General features: G+C 38.5%; 2 protein-coding genes across 5 annotated transcripts; both read left to right on the forward strand.

Moving 5' to 3' along the window:
• The first annotated feature begins 484 nt into the window (after window positions 1-484).
• dusp22b (dual specificity phosphatase 22b) lies at window positions 485-5492 on the forward strand. 3 transcript variants are annotated; one of them, XM_084912706.1, is made up of 7 exons: window positions 488-689; window positions 1121-1154; window positions 1255-1337; window positions 2232-2281; window positions 3738-3812; window positions 4765-4936; window positions 5085-5492. In XM_084912706.1, exons 1-7 carry the CDS (start codon window positions 669-671, stop codon window positions 5223-5225), a joined length of 576 nt encoding a protein of 191 aa, XP_084768832.1. In that variant the 5' UTR covers window positions 488-668; the 3' UTR covers window positions 5226-5492. The 3 variants fall into 3 exon arrangements, with proteins under 3 accessions (XP_084768834.1, XP_084768833.1, XP_084768832.1); XM_084912708.1 differs by lacking the exon at window positions 1255-1337 and having other exon boundaries at window positions 485-689; XM_084912707.1 differs by lacking the exon at window positions 3738-3812 and having other exon boundaries at window positions 487-689.
• Window positions 5493-5532: 40 nt separating this feature from the next.
• On the forward strand, window positions 5533-15664 carry irf4a (interferon regulatory factor 4a). Of its 2 annotated transcripts, XM_084912704.1 has the most exons (9): window positions 5533-6268; window positions 6942-7148; window positions 7351-7537; window positions 8333-8418; window positions 8517-8688; window positions 9215-9295; window positions 9661-10053; window positions 11461-11573; window positions 12506-15664. In XM_084912704.1, the coding sequence occupies exons 2-9, from the start codon at window positions 6951-6953 to the stop codon at window positions 12656-12658; spliced, it is 1383 nt and encodes a 460-aa protein (XP_084768830.1). In that variant the 5' UTR covers window positions 5533-6268; window positions 6942-6950; the 3' UTR covers window positions 12659-15664. The 2 variants fall into 2 exon arrangements, with proteins under 2 accessions (XP_084768830.1, XP_084768831.1); XM_084912705.1 differs by lacking the exon at window positions 5533-6268 and having other exon boundaries at window positions 6288-7148.
• The last annotated feature ends 326 nt before the right edge of the window (window positions 15665-15990 follow it).

Raw genomic sequence — 15990 nt, forward strand, 5'->3', positions numbered from 1 at the left:
TGCACTGTGTTATTATTATGACATCAAAGGAAATAAAGCCAAGTATTTTGTGAGGTTTTGGTTGAAGGTGAGAAGATCCATTCTGTACTATCTATATGTATATGTATGTATGTATGTATGTATCTATCTATCTATCTATCTATCTATCTATCTATCTATCTATCTATCTATCTATCTATCTATCCATCTATCTATCTATCTATCTATCTATCTATCTCTATAGTCATATATATATATATAGTGTATATATATATATATATATATATATATATATACACACACTTTGTGACTGCTTTTATTATTAACAAGAGAGACAAAACCAAATTTTTAATGTAATTTTTTTCATGCAAAATGATCAATATTGATTAAATTACTGATCCTTTCGTTGATTTCTTTAATTATATTTTTATGTGGGGCTGTTTAACTCCTCCACACACATCTACTACAGGTCTGCAACGCCCTTTGCGTTAGGAAACTACAGCTCCCAGCATCCACCTCGGGAACCTCGGGCAGCAGTGCTCGGCTCGCTCGGACGCAGACCTACTGCGTTTGCTCCCCTTCAGCGGGTTTGGGAAGGCATCGAGACGCCGGATACGCGTTTTCCAGCGCCGAGGCTGCAGCGTGTGACATTTCTTCCAACTCTTCTCCTGTGAGGCGGGTCTTTCAGCATGGGTAATGGCATCAACAAGGTACGATTTTCCTCTCTTCCGTGCTCCTCAGGTTGGAGTTATTGTGTGAGCGGTGCTCAGTGTTTTAAAGATAGGTGCTGGTCATTTTTGGATGTTTCATAGAATAAAAAGTTTGGTTCCTCGTTAACTTTGCAATATTAGGAAATGTAGCATCGCTGTTAGAATACTTAATCACAGCCCAGTTCAGTGATCAAACTAGAATTATTTTGGCATAGTTTTTTTTTTATTTTTATTTTTAGTTATTATCATTTAGTGGCTGAATATTTATCTATTCAGATCATCAAATGACACAATTTGTAATTATAACTTCATATTTTTAGGGTTTCATTTATCTTATTAAAGATTAATCTGACTGGTCTTTAATCAGTTTGCACCACCTCAGTATCAATCATTGGTTTTGATATAGCAATCGGTATTCTTTTTCCTTATAGGTCCTTCCTGATTTATACCTGGGGAATTTCAAAGGTGTGTCCCATTTTCTCTTTATTATTTTTTTTTATTGACTTCTTATATGTGTGCAGATATAATAACGCTGTTCGACTGTGCTGTTATGCGTTTCTGTCAGATGCAAGGGACAGAGAACACTTAGCCAGAAACAACATTACACACATCCTGTCGATTCATGACAGTGCAGCTCCTATCCTCCAGGTGAGAAGCTCTCTTTGCCTTATAATGTCTCAGCACCCAGGTGTATCATAGAGGTACACATATTGAATTTCTAATAAATTTTTAAATAGAGTCATCCAGCAAACAAGCTGAGCAGATTGATTGGCTGAGAGCAGTCAGACACCCTCCACAGTTGACCCGGTCTGTCAGGTTGTTCAGGAACCACTGTGTATCAGTAACTCTTTTCCTTGAGCAAACAGCTCTCATTTCCGTGCGAGTAAAACATACACAGGGGACTTTCTTTTACTCATGTGATTCTTTAGAGTATCATGTAAAATGCCAGTCAACAGCAGTTGGTTTGTCAGTGTGCTGAGTTGTGTGCCTGCGTGGGTTTCAGAGTAGGCGGTTGTTCTTGTCTCAACCAGCTCGGACTATGCGGTCTCTCTTCATTATTCTTTTTTTTCTGGATTATTGATTTTGACGCTTTAACATGTAGAGACACCCCCCACCCTGCCAATGGTACCTCCTAAACAGCAGGGATAGAGAGCACAAACTATTTACAAAGAGAGAAATGCAACAGAGAGCCCGAGGTTGGTCTTGTCATGGTTTCTAAACTTCCAAGATCCCATCAAGCATCAGCGGGATAAGTTGGAACAAACCTGATCGGCTGAGGTTGCCGCAGGACACCAACGAGTTCCCAGGTCCATGACCTGACAGCTCAGAGCTAATTTAATGGGACAACAGAACAATTAGGCTGGCGTTTTTAGTATAGTGGCTAATCAGCTTTAGTTACACAGCCTGCCCTCACCATAAGCAACACACATCGTGAATCGCTGATTGTGTTGGTGACATTTATTATATTCTTCATTCTGTTAGCTGATCTGTGTTAAATATTTAGGAGAACGTGACATTTGACTAGTATACTCTGTCCACCAGGAGATGACCTATCTCTGCATTTCAGCAGCTGACCTTCCCACACAAAACCTGTAAGTACCAAATTGTGCAGCACAGCAGCGCGGCACAGAACAATGAAAAGCTGAGGCAGAGTGAGAGAGTACTACATCCATTTGAGGCTTCTTTGTGTGGGCGTCTGAGGTTCATTTTCTCCAAGATAAAGTGTAAATGATATGCTTTCCCAAGCTAAACATTTATTTTCTGACAAGAGCACAGTAACACAAATGGACTGAGCTCTTGGCTCTTATTTTGGTAGGTATGTGTGACATTCAAATACACGCAGTTATTTTTATGTGAAACTAGAGAAGATGGCCAAGGGTGGTGCTTGTGTTACAATAGTCTTTAATTATATTCACACTAAAAGCAATGACCAATGTCTTGCAGCTGTCCTTGAATTATAGCACGATTATTGGCAAGTGGTATGCTGGCTAGCTAGCATAGGTATACACAAACACACCTAGACATGTTCAGTGCTGTGAAAAAGTGTTTGCCCTCTTCCTGATTTCTTATTTTTATAAATGATAGTTTCATTTATTAAGGGAAAAAGTTATCCAAACCCACCTCGCCCTATTGAAAAAATAACTGCCCCTAAAACTAATCACTGGTGTTGCCACCCTTTAGCATCACTGTGGAGAAATGTTGGCCCACTCATCTTTGCAGAATTGTTTTAATTCAGCCACATTGGCGGGTTTTCCAGCATGAAAGGCCTGTTTAAGGTCATACCAAAGCATCTCAGTCTGATTTGACTAGGCCACTCCAAACCCTTCATTTTGACCCCTTCAGAGGTGGACTTGCTGGTGTGTGCATAACTCAAACGTGCTTAAACTTCAAGAACTGACAGCCGGAGATTCTCCTTCATGACTTTTTGGTGGAGAGCAGAATTCATGTTTCTGTCAATTATGACTTGTCGTTCAGGTCCTGAAGCAGCAAAGCAGCCCCAGACCATCACACTACCACCATCATGTTTGACTGTTGCTATGATATTCTTTTTATGAGATGCTTTTGTTAGTTTTACACCAGATGTAACAAATTTAACATGTCTGGCAGTAATCCAGGCTGGATGTGGAGTGAAATTCAAAAAATCTGAAACACATAAGTATGACAAAAACACACTAAAGAACTCAGGAAGGGAGGAAATCTTTTCACAGAGCTGTACATGTGATATGCTACAAATATGCACACATGTGCACCTGCCATCTTTACCACCCCCATATGTCTCATACCTCTAAGGTTTTGAGAACATGACATTTGCTGTTCGAGACCTGTTGCATGAAATATGACACCAGCTACTTGAGATGAACACACCCTGATCCTCATGGGGAGAGGATGAGCAATAGTTTCACATGCCAGTTACAAAAACATTCCCTTGCCTTGCACAAAAACATGGCAAAGATAAAATAACAGCATATAGTCTGCGATTTTGTGTTGGCATAGCAGTTTTTAGGTAGTCAGGAGCCATTTTTACATTCCTTTTTTTGTACCCCACAGATCTCAGTACTTCAAACAAAGTATTGTTTTCATGCACGAGTCCCGCCTAAAAGGAGAAGGCTGCCTAGTTCACTGGTGAGACCTAGATTACTTGTATCTTTACCTGCAAGCTAGAATTTAGGTTCACTCAAGCTTGAGAGGTGAAATTTGAATAACGGACCTACATAGATTCACTCTGTCTGTCTCAAACAGTTGCAGACATGGTGAAGTTTAAATGTAGTTAATTTAAAGCTGGAAAAAAAAACCCAGATCACAACAAACAAGTGCACAAATGAACTCATGTGTGACTGCTTTGCAGAAGAGATTAAGTGATAAAAACCTATTCTTGAACTTCCTAAAACAGAGTACAGTAACAAGTCTGACTGCATTGTGTTCGTGTACTAGGGTAGCTGACCAAGTGTTCACAGGGTAAAGTTATATTTGGCTAGACAGAGGGTCTTCTCAGAAATACAAGTGGCTATTTTTAAGAGCTGCTTTTACAATGCCTTCTCTAATTATGAATGCTTAGTCCCTTGTTCATTGCAAAGGCCAAAACGTATTCATTTATTTTATGTATCTCACCTTTACCTTTGCTTGCAGTATAATTGTGCAATAAATTGTGTGCACAGAGTACAGAATTATAAATATTCCTGGTAACAAATCGTTTTTTTTCCAGTTGCTGGACTGGACTTCCTGAACTTATCTTCCTTTTTAAACAAGATGTGCCGTGTTAAATGCAGTGATTACTGTCAGAATTGGACTTTCATTCCACCTTATTACCACCACTACTTCTTTGCATGATAGTTTTATTTGCTTGTGTTATTAATAAACACCTGCACACTCTGAATATTCATCTACATTTTTCTAAATGAGGACAAATCGCTCCAACCAGGACATTGCGCTTGCTTGTACAAATGTAACACGAGCCAGTTTAGGCAGAAAGTCATTTGCTATCTACAGTAAATGTGTCATGGGTGAATACTGACAATGATTTATTCATAATTGCTAAATCTTGTAGTGTTTGTTTTCCATCCCGCTCTTCATACAGTTTGGCTGGTGTGTCCCGTAGTGTCACGCTGGTTGTAGCTTACATAATGACGGTGACAGGATTGGGCTGGCAGGAAGCCCTGGCTGCGGTGAAGGTGGTCCGGCCGTGCGCTGGCCCAAACTTGGGCTTCCAGCGGCAGCTCCAGGAATTTGAAAAAACTCAAGCTGAACAGGTTGGTGGTAACAAAGCCAGCATATTGAAAATGAAGCATGAAAAGACAGGAAGTATACCCTTGCAATTCAAACTGACATCATTGTTGTTTTATATGTAGTAAAATTGCCTACGTTGCTTTTAACAGACTTAACCTTTTCTTCCTATAGTTCAGAGAGTGGCTACGGACGGAATACAAGGAGAATCCTTTTAATGATGAAGCTGATATACGTGACTTGCTTGATCAGGCATCTAAAGTCAAGGCTGAAGCAATAGAAGAACTTGCAAACACCCCACCTGGAGGTATCTGATGAGCTGTTTTGATGAGGTCTTTGGAGGATTATGGAAAGACAAGTTACAGACCCATCTGGAAGTCTGTGTTTGTATCGCAAATGGAAGGATTCTTTAAATATTGTGGACATAAAATACTGCAAAAGACTATTCATTATTGTGTACAGTCCACAGTCATTTTTAGTGTTGATTACTTGATGTTCCTGGTACTGTTTTCTTAACTTATAAATGTTCTGAACTGTGTGCTGTTATGATTTCATATTGTCCAATAAAAGTAATGAATTCAAGTGTTTTGTGAGGTTTCTGGTCAGTGGGCTGTCATGCTGAAGGTGATAAGACACACTCTGCTCAGTTTACAGCTCTGTTTCCTGGTTGTCTTCCTGTTTGTCTGTGTTCGGGGGGAGGTCATGCATGGTGGCATCAAAAACACAAAGATAGAGTTCTTTTAATCGGTCTTTTTTGCAGGTGTCGCAGAGACTAAAAGAAACTAAAATACATCACTTTTGTTTTACCATTATGAGATTTTATATGCAGCAGTCTCCTACACACTTCAGATAGCTGAGGAGGAGCACGGGCAGCCACTTGATGGCGGTATTACTAACAAAGCCCTCCTATAATGAGATGCGTTTTGAATTCAACCATGGCTTTTCTTTTGACGATAATTAATTAAACCCTGTCATCATCTACCTCTGCTAACAAATAGCACATGAAAGACTTTAAAGGCGTTTCCATCAGCAGTTTTATTTGTGGAAAATAGGTTGGACGTGCGGACTTTTGCAAGAATAAATTGGTGGGGAAATATTTTTGTGAGCGTAGCTTACAGGTAATTGTTCCATTCCGTCCCGGTGTCTGCTCAGGGTGTCTCTAAAGGGATTCCCCACCGCAGCGCTGTGTGGGCGCCGAGTTTCACAGAAATGAACGCCCGAGCGCTTAACATCTCCTCTTGAACTTCTCAGAGCCCGATAGGCTCCTCCCTTTAACAAATTAAGATGTGATAACGTTGAAGAATTGGAACCCGAAAGCTTCAAAACAGATTTCAACGGTGGACCTGACATATTCAAAGGTAAGCCAGATCAGCGCATTTTATAAAGAAAATTCACACAACCTCTCTGTCTCGCTCTCTCTATATTCTTTCATCATAAAAATACATGTAAATATTTAATATTCTTATGAGACCCCACAAGTTTCAGTCAGGTGAAAATGTCAGCATTTATACTACACGGGCAAAAACATGAACTAGTTTGTGTAATTTTGGCATTAAATTAGAGTTATAGCTCCTAAACAATACAGCATTAAAAAAAAACCCGCTACACACCTCTGTAAACCTGGGATTAAACTCTTGCGGATGAATCATAACACTTTCTTTCTTTTTAATTTATGCACGCGTCTCATATAAGTCACACTTCTCTGACAGAAAAAGGAAATTGTGCCAAACGTGATTGTTATATTTACTCACTTGAGCCAGATCACGTCCTTTACTTACGGCGTGACTGCATGAGGAAATTCTCTGAGAGCTTGAGCTCACTAACAGGGCAAATCTTTCATTAATTAAAAAAAGGATGACTTTTCGGTTTAAAATTGCAACAAAACATGTTGTAAGTGGTCGAATCGGCAAATTAATAATATCAGATTTGGGGCGAGGACTAAAACTTAGAATCAAAAATAATAAATAAGCTAGAACGTTTACTGCGCCCACAGGTCTTATATGTGTCGAGTTTGATCTCATTTTATCTCAGTTTGCACAGATGAACCTGGATGAAGACAGTGGCCTGTCAGTCAGTTGCGGCAATGGCAAACTGAGACAGTGGCTCATCGATCAGATTGACAGCGGGAGATATCCTGGCCTGGTTTGGGAGAACGATGAAAAAAGCATATTTAGGATTCCGTGGAAGCATGCAGGAAAACAAGACTATAACAGAGACGAGGATGCTGCACTCTTTAAGGTCAGACCATCCCATCTTTCTCCTCACAGTGCACCTAAAACATCTGACAATTGCATTTTGAACGCTTTGCATGAATTATTGCAGCAAAAAGTATGACAAATGTAAGCTACTAAACATGTGCTATTTCATTCCAAACTCCTGACTTGCTTTGGCATGACTAAAGAGGAAGTTTAAAGAAAAATCTCTTCACTGATTAATGCAGGCATGGGCGATGTTCAAGGGAAAATATAAGGAAGGTGTAGATAAACCAGATCCCCCTACATGGAAAACCAGACTACGCTGTGCCCTTAATAAAAGCAATGACTTTGATGAAATAGTTGAAAGAAGCCAACTGGACATCTCTGAGCCGTACAAAGTGTACAGAATCATTCCAGAGGGAGCCAAAAAAGGTAAGTATTACATATAGTTAGATATTGTTCATGCAAAATACGCTAAAGCTGTGTAGAATTACATGAAGCACCACTTTTAGCTACCCGTGTAGGACATGTCACATGTAGCTTGGAGTAAAATGATTGTATTTGGATTCCTGTGCAAGTAGTACAGGCTACAAGCATGCCATAGCCATACCATTGATTCACTTGCACATACAGAATACTGCCACATTTCACACAGCAACTTATATTGTTTATAGTCTATGGCATTTTTTTTTTTTACATACATATGCACCACTGCAGTTGTGATGAGGCAGGAAGCACAAAGGAAGCCAAAGCATGTACCAAAAAGGCCGTAGTGCTTTTTTTAGAGGGCTTCGGTTACTAAGTGCAGGGTGCACATAACACAACCAGACGACCTCCAGCCTTGCATAACTAAGTCTCTGCCATCATACAACGCTTTTTGTCACACCAGAGCAATTCTTGCTATCTGTACTAACACTTTATTCTCCAAATAAACAAGATTCAGATGAACTCAATCATCTGTTGCACTAGCTTTGAAAATAACCCTGTCACTCAAATTAAAATAGCACAGTTTCACAAGTGTGCAAAACATATTCACAGTTCAGCCCTGCCAAAATAAATTTGATTAGTGTGGTTTGTGACATATTGCACCTCACATATTTTTACAACTCTGTGCAATAAAGCATTGTTGTTCTGAATCTTTCTTTTCACACTATTTCTCCTTTATTTTTAAATTGATTATTTGGGAAATCATTTTTGGGTTGTTTTTTTTTTTTGTTTTTTTTACAGGAATGAAGATGACCAGTGTGGAGGAGACCTCACCACATGCAAATACCCTTAGCTATATTCCTCCATATACATCCCTGCACAATCAGGTCAGCAGATTTTGTGGCTGAGCCTAGCACATACACAGGAACGAAATGTTTCGATTCAGTGACATACTTTCTGAGTGACCACTTGTTTGATCTTTCAGGTACCTGGTTTTATGGTTTCTCAGGAGAGAAGGGACTGGAGAGATTACCACGCACCTCCAGAACAACAGCCTCTTCCACATCACCACGGGCCACTTCCAGAGCTGCAGTATAGTCAGTGCCACTATCCATCATCAATAAGTCGGGCCTGGCCAGGGTCACACTCAGAAAACGGTACGATATTCACCTATACATGTTACGCTTTACAGATATGACATTCAGAATGGGCTAGCATTTTTCAAAAGTTTCAGTGATTTCTGTTCCAGACTGAATGATGTAAAAGATTAAGTATAAAGGGAACTTCCAATCATGTCTTTTTATTTTGTAATGTAATGCTTTCATCCAGTCGTAGTTGTAGTAGTTTAATTACTTTCAGTCAGAATGTTATATTTTAAGCATATCAATATACCATTAATCAAAAGCAAATCTTAAATAACATGTAAACAAACTATTTAGCTGCAGTATCTTCCTTACAAATGATGATATATATTTGATGTTACCACCTGTAGGCAAACCTGGCTTTAAGAGTGATTATCCACAGTTCCACACTCATGCTATGGTGCGCTAGATGAGATACATTCTTCATACTTCCTTTGTTACAAATAAGAGTTTAAAATTATTCTTCCTGCCCTTTTAAATTTTTGCATGCTCCCCTTCTAATCATTGCACGCATTTATTTTATTTCATTAATTTCATGCAGGTATTCAGCTCTCCTTCCACACCTACTTTTCAGAGTCTCAACCGCCCATGTATGCAGTGGACCATAACAATGCCATAACAGGTAAAGAACTGTTTCAGGCCCATTTAAACAGATACTCTTACTAACTCCTATGCTTGTTTCTAAATATTCACTAATATACACTACATCTATTTGTGTGGCTAGGTAAGAAACTACAAACACATTACGCATTTAGTATTTCCATTTTCTAAATCTCAGAACATGAAACATGTCTATTTAAAATAGACAAAAACTCAGGGTTGAGAATATTTGGGGAAAGGTTAGAAGGAAATAAGCAATACTCTATATGCAAAGACTGCGAAAATAAAAGTTTTATTTAAGCTTAGCAATTTTCGAGGCCTACATTTTATCAAACAGTAAGGCTCAAATTTTTATGTTCCTGATGTATGCTTTTCTCTTTCCTTCAGATTTTAGCCTGCACGTGTCCCTGTTCTACAGAGAGACTTTGGTAAAGGAAGTTACCACCACCAGCCAGCAAGGATGCCGGATCACTTCTTCCTCCTCTCCCTCCTCTTCCTCTCCTTCTTCTCCATGCCCAGAGGACAAGTTTCACAGTGGGGCAGAAGTCATTCTTTTCCCATTCCCATACCCTGAATCTCAGAGGCAGGGTGCTGAGATGCTTCCTAACATACTAGACAAGGGAGTGCTTCTGTGGATGGCAGCCGATGGGCTGTATGCTAAGCGCCTGTGCCAAGGCAGAGTATATTGGGAAGGACCTCTGGCTCCATATATGGATAAACCCAACAAGTTGGAGAAGGAGCAGTCATGCAAATTGTTTGACACCCATCAATTCCTTATTGGTAAGTGATATCTGCTGTGCTACAGTGTTTCCACCTAAAGCACACAAAAACGCCCACGAAAAGTGATGCAGTCCAATGCAATATTTCTGCTTTTGTGAAACTGTAAATGTTAACTTTCTGTTCTGTTTGTGGACCACAATGGTGAAAGTGCTCTTCAGGGCTTTTATTTAAGTTAGGTCAGAAAATCTTTTCACTGATTAATGTCTTTTTTTTTTTTTTAAATAGGAAAAAAAGTCTTTAGAATTTGCACAGAATATGGTAACCTTGAGTTTCATGATGAAAAAACATTTTCTATACTTATACACTGGTTGCCCACTGACAAATCCATTTAACAAACATATGCCCAGATCTGGACTGTACAGCTGCTTTTAAATGCCAAATAGGTAAGGTTAAAGTAAAAGTGTTAGCATGTAAAATCCTGGCTTTCTCCATAGTTTAGTAGTTTGATCTATAATGAAGCAATATTACGGATCCAAAATCTGAATCGTCAAAGAAATAAGTAACTAAACCTGCCTTATACTGCAGAATTTCCCCATAACTGTTGGCAATTTAGATGTAACGTATAGCACACACTGACTGCCTTTAAAATATAAGAGCTATAAATATATACTGAAGTATATTAGTAAAATGTGTTATTTTTGCGAACTAGTTATTTTTCTTATTTAAAACTCATAATTTGAGGTGTTTTTATTCCATTATGCTGAATTGTATTGCAAGCTTTTACAATATTTCTTGCAGGACAAAATGATTTCATGAGTTTCCATTCAATTTGCTATTCAGATCATACAGATTACACACACACTTGTTTTCAATAGACATTTGTGTCTATTTAAGCCAATATATCTTCTGCTCCATCTTTTCTTTTGTCCTAGCGTAGAGGATACTCGTATGGAAAAAAAACAATCGGTCATTAAATTCCTTGACAGGTTTGAATAATTAACATTGTAATGGTAAACAGCTTCAGTTACTTAAAGCATGTCGATGGCTTTTGATCATATTGATAATGGTTTTGATAATGGAGATGACAATGAAGAAGGTGGAGATAGCTGCAGGTGGTGTGTCTGGGTAAGTCCCTCTTAAGTCTTGAGGTAGCATTAAGAAGCCACTCACATTCTCAGCAGGGGGCCGAAGTATGTGGAGTCCCCACCCACCTCCTGTGGTCCACCACACTGCAAGATAATGCTTGGTGTGCCATTTTACGTTAAATTTTGCGTCATTCTCATCAGTAGTTTCCAGAAAAGTCATCATGATTAAGGAAAATGTCACGTTAGCAAAAAGGGGATTTTAATGTCTTTTTTAGTAACCTGAAATCTAAACATGTCATGGCTGAGTACATATTGGGTTTTGTGTTTATTACACCTCATTTTTTTTTGTTAAACTTTCTTACCTTGTTCTTTTTTCTAACAGAACTTCAAGATTTTGCCCATAATGGTCGTCATGTACCAAGACACCAGGTGGTGCTATGTTTTGGAGACGAATATCCTGACCCACAACGCCCTAGGAAGATGATCACAGCACAGGTACATAAAACTTGCTTAAAACTGTAAAACTTTACCCAATAAAACAAAAAACAAAGCAAAAAGAACAATAACTGTATGCGATGAAAACAGATTTTAAATTATCAATCAAAGTAGTCTGTAATAATATTAGGAAATGCATATTTTCAGAAAACAAGAGATCTGAATACCATCCTAGCAGTATCTCTACATATTTGGTCAAAAGCGTACTGACATTACACGTCTGACTTCCTCAAATCTTTTTTATTCCACAGAAATGTGCAAACAGCTTTTAAAATGAACGCATAAAAATCATTTAATTGGAATCAGTGTCGTTAAACAAGAGCCTCTGCTGTTTATGATACTGGAGTTAAACTTAAAGCTATATTTCACTTGCTTTCTTAGATTTTATTTGTAACTGAAAACGGTCTGTTTCTTGGAAGTTGCATGTTAGTTATACCATTAGATGTATAACTAAGGTCAGCAGCTTTCATTCGTCATTCGTAAAATAACAGAAAATGGATTTTACTGGTGATTGATTAGCATGTTTTTATGTGAGAGATGTACATTCATAACGGCCACTGGAGAGAGGGATGGATGGTGGCTGAGAAGGTGATATTCTATTTAAAAATTAATAATTCAAAAAATAATTAACAATTTCCCAAGTCATTAATTTTGTTTTACAACAAATGGGCCTAATTTCCCATTATTTGTTTAAAAAAAAGAAAAAAATGTCATTTTCTTTCAAGCTAGCTAACTAGTTAGCTAACCAGACTGATATATTATTTCGCCATTTTTGATATTAATTAGAGTTTATAGTCATGATTTTTGGGAGGGAAAAATCAGAAATAAAAGCCATAAAGTCCCCTTTTTCCACTGGTTGTTTTAGCAATGGTCTTTGCTTGTATAGGTACGTTAACATACATGTTTCATACATCGTCATGTTCTCCTTTTAGGTGGAGCCTTTGTTTGCCAGGAAACTCGTGTACTATTACCAGCAGAACAATGGTCACTACCTACGGAGCTATGAACACATCCAGGAACAAAACACCTCTCCTACAATTGACTATCCCTCTTCCCAGAGACCTCTGCAGCATATTCAGGAGTGACATGCATACAAAAACACACACACACACACACACACACATACATACATACATACATACATACATACATACAAATGTACAGGACTGTGAATGTAATGCTTCAACTTTTTATCATCGCTTGTGACTGCAGTCCTGTGTACAGTAAGCGGTAGAAACTGTCACGTTAGCTAGGGGTAGAGATGGGGAAGACCCTGTTTTCACTTGCACACCTATGCATCGTAGTCTTTGTGTCTGTGACTGTGGAGTAAATTTTTTTTTTCAACAAATATTATTGTGACAGTGTGAAGGATGCGGTTTGTGGGTGGGGGGATGAGGAGAGCAGAGGGCAACTGAGACAGGAAGTACTAGCACAGGTGCACAGGAAGAATGGCCCCTAAAACAAACACTGATATGTTAAAGCGATAAAACAACATGAATGAATAGTTATTTAGTTAGTTATTCACAGGTAACAGCTGAAAATGTGATTCTTGGTCTTATGCAGTTAAGTGGCACTGAAGACAATAGCCAACTCTACTTCTTAGCACAATGTATTTCTACACTCGACTACAATACTTGATATGGTACATAACAGTTGCTAGATAGGGAAGTGAATCATAAGATAGTGTAGTCCAATGTATTTCCCAAATTCTTAGTTTTATTGATAGAGCTGGAAGAAAGTGAGAGAAAATTATAATACAGATGCACAAAAAGCCTTGAACACTGGTTCTCAATCTCAATCTGGTTCTCACGCACCCCTCCTGCAAGATGTTGCAAGATAATCTAAGGGGTCAAAAGCTCATTACTGATATTAGAGTTTCTACAGAAATTTTTAAAAAAAGTTTCAAAACAGCCTTTTTGTAACCATGGACGCTGTTTTCTTTGTCAAGCATTCAAAACATCATTTTAACCCATTTCCCCTATTGAAACGTAGAGAGATACAGCATTCTGCATTACAGGGCTTACAAACCATGCTGTTGTCCATGAGCTGTTCTACTGCTGGTCATGATTAGCACTGAACTAAGTGAACTGACGGAAGCTGACTGGAAAATCACACTCATCCCGTAAGTTGTAGGGAAACTATACCTGTTCCTCTTGACCTGAAACTAGTGGCCTAATAAGTAGGAAGGAAAACTACCTTTGTGGTCCAAGTGCCGGTTTACACAGGGAGGAGTTCTCTGTTTCCCATGCCTGAGGGTAGATTCTGACACACAAGGTAGCCAACGAACGATATTCATGACACGAGATGGCACTTTGTGAATCGCTAGGCAGTATAAGATAAATAATGCCAAAATGAGTCGAGTGGAATTCACGCTGCTGAAGCCCTAGAGGTTAATGCTGAAGGACGAGGGATAAAGGTTTTGTTATGTTTTTCTTCTGTGATCCAGAGTTTCAATCTCTGCATTTAGTTCCTTCACACTTAAACCACATTACTTTCACAATGGCTTCAAACGTCTGACCAAAATGTTTTTGTTTTTTTTTCATGAATCTTAAATAATTTTCCCTCTTAAAGATCGCTCTCCTGAAACTGCCCGATTGTCCACTGCATGAAATTGTGTTTCACATTACTTCACAGTCAGAAATGTCACATAATCAGAATCAGACAGCTTAATGTACAACGTGCCGTTGTGTGTGTGACGAAGCACATGTGTCCATGTGTGTAGGTGGGTACGTGTGTGTCACACAGTTGCAGAATTACTGTTATCTGGAAGTGACATTTATGGACTCAGGACAAAACATGTGACTCCCCCACCTACAGCATCAGTGACTCAAACACAAACACACACCCTTTTCGCGTCACAGGTTACAGTTACAGTAAAAGCAAACTACAGATAAAACCACACGATTTTCTTTAATTATTATTGTAAACGTTTTTTTATTAAAAAAAGGATAAGAATCAGATATTAACATGGAGATTATTTTAATATAAAACTGCCATGAGAACAAATTTATTTTGGAATAAACTTTTTAACTACTCGTGTGTACTGTGCTTGGTTTATGTTTGAACTCCCCACATTTGCAGAAAAAGGGTGGATGAATAAAAGTCACATTTGGTTAGAAAAACAAAAAAAGAAAAGAAAAGAAAAACACATTCACACATTTGCCATGGTGTTTCCCCCTTTGCAGGAAGCCACATAATTTGTAGTCAGGCTTCAGTTTTTCCGCCTTTATGAGCCGTTACTCCAAGTGACATTGTCTAAACTCGCAGCTTGAAGCTCTGGAGCTGACAGTTTAGTCAGCTAATGCACAAGACATTGTTTAAAAGACTTTATAGAGGAAAATGAAACCACATGCAACACATCAGCTGCAACACTTTCTCCAAAAGAGAGTGATTCTGTGTGTTCCGTCTTGACTCAGTGACTTGACGAATCTGACTGTGCTAATAATGCAATATGAGCACGATATACACAAACTAATACTTGATATTTTTAACCTCAAATTTGACATTGCAAAATACATCACAGCAATCATTGTAACACTGTTGTGAATTTATCCGTGATACATGTGTGTATCTGATATCCTTTGATTCTGTTATCCAGAGTGACAGAAGTTTGGCTGTGTCACAACGGCTGGGGTTTATTTATTAATTTATGTGAAAAAAGACATGATTTAGTCAAGGCAAATAAATAGGTCCGCTCCCATTAAAAGTTAACAATGTTTTGCTGACATCTGCTGGTTGGTGTAGGTTCAGTTAAAAAAAAACAAAAACTATTGGTTTATTCTGAAGAACTAGTGTCAGAAAAGTCAAAAGTTAACATCAGCAAATAAACTGTAAGAATACAATTTGATCTCACTCCATTACTATGTAACTTTTAAACACCTGTCAAACTGCAGACATGAGGCTACTCACCAGGAGTGGCTGTAGTCAGAACACACACACACACACACACACACACACACACACACACACACACACACACAAGCCTGTTCAGCTATCTTAGTGAGGACCTTCATTGACATAATAGTTTCCCTAGCCCCTTACCCTAACCCTAACCATTAAAAATGAATGCCTAACCCTAACCCTTACCCTAAACCTGACCATAACCTAATTGTAACCCTAACACTAAAACCACATTTTGAGCCTCAAAAAGGCCTTCAAACTTGTTAGGACCGGTGAGTGTGTCCTCACAAGTGACTGTTGGTTCTCACAAGTATAGTAGAATGCAGATTTCGGTCCTCACAAAGATAGCTAGACAGGAACAGGACAGATAGATAGAGTGTGTGTGTGTGTGTGTGTGTGTGTGTGTGTGTGTGTTGGCTAAAAAAAAAAAAAAATTCTTTAGTCTGAAATTCTGAGATTTCTTTTTAAAAATATATATTTTAAAATATGTATTTACTTTTGTAAACATGTATAATTT

Source organism: Perissodus microlepis, chromosome 18, assembly GCF_051167445.1.
Source record: "Perissodus microlepis isolate ML-2025 ecotype Zambia chromosome 18, ASM5116744v1, whole genome shotgun sequence".
NCBI classification, from domain to species: Eukaryota; Metazoa; Chordata; class Actinopteri; order Cichliformes; family Cichlidae; genus Perissodus; species Perissodus microlepis.